The sequence below is a fragment of the Mus caroli genome, chromosome 1, assembly GCF_900094665.2.
Source record: "Mus caroli chromosome 1, CAROLI_EIJ_v1.1, whole genome shotgun sequence".
In the NCBI taxonomy this organism is placed as follows: domain Eukaryota; kingdom Metazoa; phylum Chordata; class Mammalia; order Rodentia; family Muridae; genus Mus; species Mus caroli.
In genome coordinates this window covers 47,376,062-47,385,636 of record NC_034570.1, presented here as the reverse complement: position 1 = coordinate 47,385,636, position 9,575 = coordinate 47,376,062, and the positions used below count along the sequence as shown (strand labels likewise).

At 37.7% G+C, this 9,575-nt stretch overlaps 1 protein-coding gene across 1 annotated transcript in view; it reads left to right on the top strand.

Annotated features, from left to right (window-relative positions):
• The window catches only part of LOC110295239 (dynein heavy chain 7, axonemal-like), a 25,836-nt gene that overhangs the window by 14,785 nt on the left and 1,476 nt on the right, over nt 1-9,575 (top strand). Inside the window, exons 4-6 of the mRNA XM_021163729.1 lie at nt 640-780; nt 6,037-6,249; nt 7,455-7,564. Coding sequence (XP_021019388.1) covers nt 640-780; nt 6,037-6,249; nt 7,455-7,564 — 464 coding nt within the window. The remainder of the gene's footprint in view (nt 1-639; nt 781-6,036; nt 6,250-7,454; nt 7,565-9,575) is intronic.

The following is a 9,575-nucleotide window of genomic DNA, read 5'->3' as shown; positions in this document are numbered from 1 at the left end:
TCTTGTAGAAAAAGTAGATATATCAGCCCACTGAAAATTTGTACGAAAGAGCATGTGTTAGACTTGTGGATTTGTAGCTTTCACTTTTCCATGAGAGATCTGTCCATCTGTCCCATATGACCATCATTACTGTCTTGTGCATTGGATCTATGTCCAGAAAAGGGAGTAACACAGGTTGAGAAGGTGGGGAACACGGGTAGCAGTTAGAGAACTGTGTGTTAGGTCTGTGTGTACATGAGATTGTGTGGAGAGCTGATTTAACCAAACAGAAAGCATATGCTACAAATTTGATAGCTGTCATTTTGAAATTACTTGAATTTATACTTTGCACTAAAATTGTGTACAGACTTATCTAACACAAATGTATCTATGGTATCTTTGGCTAAAAGTGGTTATATAATAATATGAAAATGAGGTTTATACAAATTGATAATGCTTGTCAAAATAATGTGTAATGTGCCTGATCATATGAATTAATTTGTATGTAAGGATTTTAATCATATTCTTTATGTGAATCTATCAACTTGATAAGCATGTTTTAAAAGTTAAGTGGTATGAGTTGATTTAATTTAATAGTTTAGCTCTCCAATGGTTTTCTTGTTCCAGAATGTTCATTTTTACCATTTTTTTTTAAAATAGGTGATTGGAGATGCAATTGCTGCATATACCAAACATTCACGAATTAGTTGGGTAAGAGATTGGCCTGGACAGACTGTTCTCTGTGTATCTCAAACCTTCTGGACGGTAGAAGTCCAAACTGCTATACCTAAGGGGCATCAGGTAAGCTTTCATTACTTATGTTTTTTAGAACTTAGAAAATAGTTATTTCAAGAACACACTTGCCCTAACATATTAAATGAAGATTGTCCATCCAAATGTATACCTTTTGCTACAAGACAAGTTATAGGTTTTAAAAGTAAAATACAGAGAAAAAGCTACATTATTATTCAAGATTTCCATCCGAACAATTTCTTTATTCACATCATGTCAGAGCCAAGAGTACCTGCTTCTTGGTCTTGTTGTTTGCACAGTTATCCTTTACAAATAAAACCAGGAAAGTTAAGATGTTCAGAAACACCAGGAGGATATGGGATAATGGAATCCCCTTCTGTGCCCTGAGTAATTTTTGCCCTGTGTAGAAAAAACATCAATTCACTTATTTTGACTATTTTTATATTTAATGTACTGATTTTGAATAAAGAACATTTTGAGTTCTGCTTAATACCAAGTATTCAAACATATTTTAGTATATGGGTTTAACAATATTATTTGGATGGTTGCTATTAATTTAAAAAAAACAAAATAGTATTTAATTAGACCCTCTGAGTGATGCTCCATTTTTGAGTGAAGGGATATTTAGCATATCTTCATTCATAACAGATCTATGAGTGTCTACATCATCCAAGACTTTGTGTTGGATACTGACTCAACTAGGGAAGAGATGGAATGAAACATTTTCAGTTCCCATGTAAATTTACTTTCTGAGCTTTCATTTGTCTTTGAGCCTTGGGAAATGTCAAAAAAGCTAAAGAAAGCCTCTGTGGCATGTTTTAGTCTGTTTACACTACTTGAGCACTTGAGACATGCTGCAAGTGAGAAATCACATCTTTTGTTAGAACCTTTAATTTAAAGANCCATGTTATCATTTATTTTTCCCTACCATTAATATAATAATATATGTATCAGAGCTTGTTCTGGTGCTTGTAAATTTAAGTGGTCAGGCATTTTTTTTTAACCTACCAAGTCCAGTTCATATNACCTGACTACTTCTGGGAGTGAGGCTTGCCCTGGAGTGTGGTCTGCATACCAGTGTCACTCCATTGAGGAAGCTGACTCTCACTCTGCAAGCAGTAGTATAATGGCAATACCTTACCAGGTAGGGGGCGACTCAGTGGCCACTTCCTTTTATCAATGTAGGTATTTTGTGTGTCTTCCATATAGATCCTTGGGCCATACATGTGCGTGCACGCACACGCACATGTTCTTGCGATCTAGTCCTCCCATTTAGGGTGGAACACTCTGTAGTCTCGTATTCTGTGCATGCTGACCAGTAGTGGGCTCTGTGTCAACTGTCCAAGAAGCTACACNGATGTAGGCTGAGAAATGCACTGATCTATGGGTATAGCTATAAGTCATTAGAAGTCATTTTATTTCTCTGTCCATTTAGCAGAATAATAGTAGTAGGTTTTCTGTAAAGGGCCTGTCCTAGCCACAAGCCATGGCTTCATTAACAGTATAAGGGAAGGCCTTAATCAACAAGACACGCTTTTTATACTTGAAGGAGTTCAAGTGAGTCAACTTATAATTGACCAGTGAATCAACTGGAACCTAGTAGTTACTGATCCTTAATTTAAAATGAGTTTTAAATATATTTTTGATGAGGAATTTGATATGACTTTAAGGTGTTGCTGAAAACTAAGTTAGTGTTGGAGTTTGAGAGGGCTTCTTGTTCTCTTTAGGCAAGCAGATTCCAGTGGGGAAGGACTGAGTTGCACATGTGTAAGTCACTCCACCTCATCAATATGTCACTTAATTTTCTGCAGGAGAGAGAAAGTGGTAATAGATCAAGAATTTTCAGGTACCAGAATATCAGGGCATAGAGTTCCCATGACAGCGGTAAGCATGTGTGGTCCCTGGATGTCTCTACCATGTGCATTTAATATTCTCTGTGCTGATTATTTTCTCCTAGCAAATGAGTGGTTTACATTTGAAAACTGATGATTTGGTTGAGTGACTGAAGACTCTGCAACCACTTAGAGTTTCCTCAAGCTTAAAACCATGACTGTTTACTACACTAAAGCACTCAGAGAACATGCTCACCTCAGAATCTGTGTTTTCATTTCCTTATTCTATAAGTGCTGGTTGTGAAATGAGACTGTGGGAGACATCACAGTTTCTATTATATAAATGGAAGAAATGTCAGAATATTGATAGTATGAATGTGATTTTAAGTTAGTTTATTGGGGCAGGAAGGTAGGAGGGTCTAGGCATGACAAGAATAATCAATTCCAGGTAACACACTGTGGTAGCTACCTTTAGCTTCACTGGCTCATGATAAGAATGTTGACAAGGTATAAAATGAGATGAAAACATTATCATATCTTTCTCAAATCTAGTTAATTAAATTGTCACTGAGTCATACTATTTCATTCCAGAAGAGCTTAGTTTTTGGTATTTTGGAGCCAAATTTCAGTTCTAACATTATTGTTTTATCACGGGAAAAGGTACTATTCTAGTGCAGATAAACTTCTAAGGGTATGTAGTTAGTACATGCACCCAATATGTCCAAATGTTATTTTTTTATTTGTGTCATGATAGTATGTGAAGACTGGTGGGGATCTGGGAAGGTGCTGAACTGTCCTGGCGAGAGGACAAAGATGCACCTTATGTGACTCTAGGAACCCAAGCTGTCTTTACGAGGGTGGCTTCTAAATACACTGAAGTTCACTGATTGGCTACAAGGATTTAGACACTTATGTGGCTAAACATGGATGGAACAGAAGTTAATTTTTCATTACTTAAGAAGCAAATTAGTAGAAAATCATTCATGTAAATAATAGAAATGTAATGGTGTTTAAGCATCTAAGGGCCTAAATAAAGAGCTTTCACAAAAGTAAAAATTAAAGAGATAAAATCTTCAAGGAAGAAATGTCTTGTCCCAGCTTGGTTCTCTCAACTTCACATCTTTAGAAGCTGTTATTTCTTTACTCACTTATTTATTTTGGTTTTATTGTTGCCTTTTAACAACAGGACTGAAATAAACTCCTTGGCATAAAGGACTTATTGTAGTAGTCAGGGTTCTCTAGAGTCACAGAACTTAGATAGTCTCTATATAGTAAAGAATTTATTGATGACTTACAGTCGGCAGCCCAGTTCCCCACAATGGTTCAGTCACAGCTGTGAATGGAAGTCCAAGGATCTAGCAGTTACTCAGTCTCACACAGCCAGCAGGCGAAGGAGCAAGAGCAAGAATTCCTTCTTCCAATGTCCTTATATTGTCTCCAGCAGAAGGTGTAGCCAGATTAAAGGTGTGTTCCACCACACCTTTAATCCTGGATGACCTTGAACTCGGAGATTTAATCTTCTGGAATCCATAGCCCCTATGCCTCAAGTTCTCCATACTGAGATCCAGATCAGAAACTTCTATCTCCAAGTCTCCAAATAAGGGTCACTGGTGAGCCTTCCAATTCTGGATTGTAGTTCATTGCAAATAGAGTCAAGTTGACAACCAGGAATAGCCACTACACTTATTAAAATGTATGAGAGTGGAGAAACTGGCCACCAGTCTTAAACACAATACTTTTCATTGATTATAATTTACTTGCATCTTAAATCCCCTTTCACCTGTAAATTTTCTTATCTACTGGAAGACAGACTCCAGAGCCCTTTCCTTAGAACTTGCCTCAATATAAACCAAACAGCCTGGCATTATTTATCAGTGTTACCATTATTATTATCACCTTGATACTTTCTGTTGCTATAAGAAAATATGAGAAGGTAGATACTTCATACTGAGAACAGCTTTACTTGTCTTACATCTATAGGCTGCAAGTCCAAGATTTAGGCAGCCCTATCTGGTTTTGGACTCCAGTGAGGTCCTTCTGGTTATATCACAATATGGTGGATGATGCCAAAGCTAGAACTATCAGAAGACACATAGTATGAGAGAAACAACAAAAACTGATAAGAGGCTAGGCTCCCTTTAAATAAAAACCCAAGTTAACATTCCATCACTATAACAAAACTCCTGAGACAGCCAGCTTAGAGGAAGATAGAAGGATTTTGGCTTGTGGGGAAAAGGAAAGGAAGGAAGACAGACTGAAAGACAGAAAGAAAGGAAAAAAACAGAGAGATGGGGAAAAGGGGAGAGAGAGAGAGAAAGAGAGAGGGAGAGAGAGAAGAAGATGAAGAAGAAGAAGAAGAAGAAGAAGAAGAAGAAGAAGAAGAAGAAGAAGAAGAAGAAGAAGAAGAAGAAGAAGAAGAAGAAGAAGAAGGAAAAGAAGAAGAAGAAGAAGGAAAAGAAGAAGGAAAAGAAGAAGAAAGAAGGAGGAGGAGGAGGAAGAGGAGGAGAAGGAGGAAGAAGAGGCAAACAATGATTGGGTCCATTGTGCCTTCATCCATTCCCTTCAGGAAGCCCCACATCTTCAATTTCCAGCACCTCCCAAAAAATACCATCACCAACAATCAAGCCCTTTAGAGGACACTTCACAGCCAAAGCAGAGTATAATCCATTCTCCTGGGAATAGTCTACCTCCATGAGACTCAATTAATGCCCGCCCTACACCTAAGGGTGATAGTCACTACCTGGTGACAGTTCACCAGGACCTGTTCCTTACAGCTTCTACCAGTTCAATACTGCCACACTGGAGATCAAACCTCTGGCACATGAATTATCAAGGGACAGATGAAAATCACATTTAAACCTTAATGGTACTAGTATTTCAAACCTCATATAGCAGTGTTATGAAAAAAATGCTTTGAGGACCCATGACAGCAAAGGGAGAAAGAGGTGGCCCAAGTGTCTCAGGGTTTGATCCCTTCCTAGCCAACTTTCCCTGCTGCCTCTCCTCTTTGTTGAGAGGATAATGTTTTCAGTAGCTCAGAGTCACAGACTCACAATCGACTAAGTCTAGGGAAAAACACTTGGTTGTGTCCTTGGGGAGCGCTATTGTTTACTCTGAAAGGGTCTCTTCCCCTCCTTCATGTCCCATGAGATGGGGCAGTAAGATTGATAACTACAAAATAACCACAGAGAATAGAAAGGTGTAGAAAAAGAAGAAAGCTGACATAAACCATGTTTGCCCACTGTGTCTGCAAGGTGGGTTTGTTTACTTAAAACTATGTAGTAGGGAAAGTAGATTATTTTTAAATTACATAGAAACTAGGCAGAGGATATCATTATATATATATATATATATATATATATATATATATATGAGAACAGCACACATATATTAATAAATATATACTAGTTCAAAATGTTTTTGTTCATAATGATTCTGATCACATTGGGAAATTCTACCTTATTTTTCTCAGGCCCTTGAAGACTACTTGGCAAAATGTAACCATCAAATTGATGATATTGTCACATTGGTTCGTGGCAAATTGTCCAAGCAGAACCGTGTTACTCTGGGAGCCCTTGTGGTACTGGATGTTCATGCTAGAGATGTGCTTGCCAGCCTTGTAGATAAAAAAATCAGTGATGACTCGGACTTCCAGTGGTTAAGTCAGCTTAGATACTACTGGCAAGTAAGTGGTTTCACACTGCAGTTTCAGCCCATAGCATCTTAAGTCATACTCACTGGCTCAGCTGTGTAACATGATTGTTAAAAGGGAACTTTTTGCTGATGAATTTTTCTATATGATTTTCCAGATTAAAAATTAAGGAGGCCAATAATTATATCTATCATCATCAGTATCTATATTTATGTACCTATATTTGTATCAAAATGTCTTATCATATATTAAAATTCATCTACATGTGAAGGTACCAAAAGGAACAGAAATTAGCTACTTTTTAAATGTATTACTATGTTTGTTATTACAAAATGTTGGGGTTAGTTAGCTTAAATTGTGATTTTTAGATTCCCAATGCATTTAAGTGAGGTATAAGTCACTTTTCTTGTCTGGTTTAGTCATTGGAGAAGCCAGAAACATGGTCCAGAAGGAAAGAACTTTTCAGGCTGTCTGGGTGGGTAATAATGCTAATCTCAGCTAGAAGGAATGGGGGCAGGGACAGTTACAGCAGCCTGCTGGGTGTGGGAGAGTTGGGGCTCAGCAGCTCTCAGGACTGCATCTAAGTCTTAGGAGATATGGGAAGGAGGAGACAGGTATGGACCAGAACCTTGTAGGCCTCTTCAGAGCCTTGCTATTTGGTGGTAGGGTATGGGATGCTTGTTTCAGGAGCCAGATACTTCTTTCTTAGACTATGGACAAGGTGCTCATCTCTGTAAGCAATGGGCTCCTCAGCTGTAAAACTGTGACAGTGCTTGCCTTGTTGGAGGACATGTGTTACTGGGAATGGGGTTTGAGGTCTCAGGTGCCAGGCCCAGGGTTGCTTCTTTTCCTGCTGCCTGTGGTTCAGATGTAGAACTCTTCACTATCACTCACTCCAGCACACGTTTGCCTGTGTGCTTCCTGCCATGACAACAATGGACTAAATCTGGGAACTGTAAGCCAGCCCCAGTTACATGTCTTCCTTTATAAGAGTCGCTGTGGTCACATGTGCCCTCCACAGAAATAAAACCCTAACTAAGGCAGTGGCAGAAAGCCATTGACTTCCATTATTCATTCAGAAAAGTAGCTATTGAATTCTTCTAGTCAGTGAACTGATGTCTGAGCAGACAGTCTAAACAGGTCTGCACTGTGCTTATTCCTTATTAAAGATCTTGTGATTTCCCATTGTTTGAAATTTTGCTTCCTAACCAACTGCATTTTTTTCTGATTGATCCTAGGAAAATAATTTAGAAACAAAGATGATCAATGCTGGTTTGCGATATGGCTATGAATATCTGGGAAATTCCCCTAGACTAGTCATAACCCCACTCACAGACCGCTGTTACAGGTAAACCCTGCCAAAGACATGGGAGCACTAACTTACACACACACACACACACACACCCTAGGCCAGTGATTGAGTTACAGGTAAGTATTTTTACCTTACATTTTTTAAAAAGATTTATTTATTTATTATATGTAAGTACACTGTAGCTGTCTTCAGACACTCCAGAAGAGGGAGTCAGATCTCGTTACAAGATGGTTGTGAGCCACCATGTGGTTGCTGGGATTTGAACTCTGGACCTTTGGAAGAGCAGTCAGGTGCTCTTACCCACTGAGCCATATCACCAGCCCTTTAACTTACATTTTATAAATGGATCCTGTGTCCTTTCCCCAGTCCCTAAGCCTCCTCTCAGATTCCACTTTCTCATTCTCTGCTGCTTTCCTGTTTTCATCTCTGGGGATAAGGGTGTTCTTAGCCTTGGCAGTTGTTGGCACTTTCTGTCCCCCCTCCCACCTTTTCCTTCTTTTTCCTTCCAACTCTCTGGCTTCTTTTTGGATCATTTGAGTTATACTGTGTTTTCTTCCACTGAAATGCTGAATTTTCTAGAGTTCTGTTACTGTGTTCCATGAATTCTAGACTGTTTACTTCCAGGCTCTAACTACCCATGTTCAACTGTGTTCCATGAATTCTAGACTGTTTACTTCCAGGCTCTAACTACCCATGTTCAAAAGAACCATGTCTGGATCTCTCTCCTGTTCACAGTGCACGTGCCTGGTGTGTGTATCCTTTGAGAGATCATATTTACATTTTATTCACAGTGGAAATTAACTGCTTTATGCATTTAGTTAGCGTTGCTTTCACGATTGTGCTTCTCAGAAGACTGATATAAACATACATTATATTTAGATTATTATTATTCCCTGCATAAAGGAGACATTAAATAAAGTATGCTGAATTGCAGTTTTAAATTATACTCCTAGAGAATACTCAGAATTCTGAATGCTTTTGTTGACAAATGACAAATCACATGTTTGATTACAAATTATGATGACTTACAGGTATAATGTTAATATCTGTAGACACAAACTATAAACTCTGGTAACACAGAGCAAAGATGGAATATATAAGCCTTTTCTATTTTATATCAAAATGAATATGACTAGGAAACAATATAACACACCATTTCATTATCTGGTAATAACCTTGGAAGAACATAGGCTAAATAAAAACGTGTTCTTGTTTTCAGTTTTATAAAATAAAAAAAGACACAGATTGTGTCATGTCACTCACATGTTTTTCTGTCAGTTGGGAAAGCTAGATTAAAAAACAATTGTAATAGTGTGTACTGAGTGAGATACTAGAGGGAAGCATTAGGTGGCATAGGTGTGTAACCCAGATGGGAACTAAGTTTGCAGGAAAATCACTGGAGAAGCAGTGTGCTAACGAGGGTCTGAATGGAGACAATGTATTACGTGGTAAATGGATTTGATCACATAGTATGTAAAAGTCTCTCTGTACCTCAGTAGCAAATTTAGTCCACTTACATTTAATGTCATTAGCAAACTACTTAGGCCTATTAAGATAATTGGACTGTATTTTTATTTTCCCAGAGCCTTACTTTTGATCTTAATTCACTTACTTTAATAGTATTCACTATGGTTAAACATAATTTTAATCATTCTCTTTATCTCTCTTATGTTCTTAAAGGATTTATCTCCCGGTTATTAATGTTCACTATAATGTTACTAGAAGTTACTTATTTATTTATGTTACTTGGGATTTCTTTCTGTTAATGTCTTTCTTCCATTCTGGAAAGTTCTCAGACTTTGCCATTTTCGTCCTTTATCTTTTTAAATATATATATGATTTCCAACTCTCTAAGTAATTCCCTTATATTTACCTCCTAACAAATAATTTTATTTCATTATGTTTATTCTGGTATTTAACCCTTTATTGAGTTAGAATGTAAGTTTATTATAAAATTTCAAGTTGCCTCTTTTATAAAAATGACCTCTTTCTCCAGACACACACACACACACACACACACACACACACACACACACACACACACACA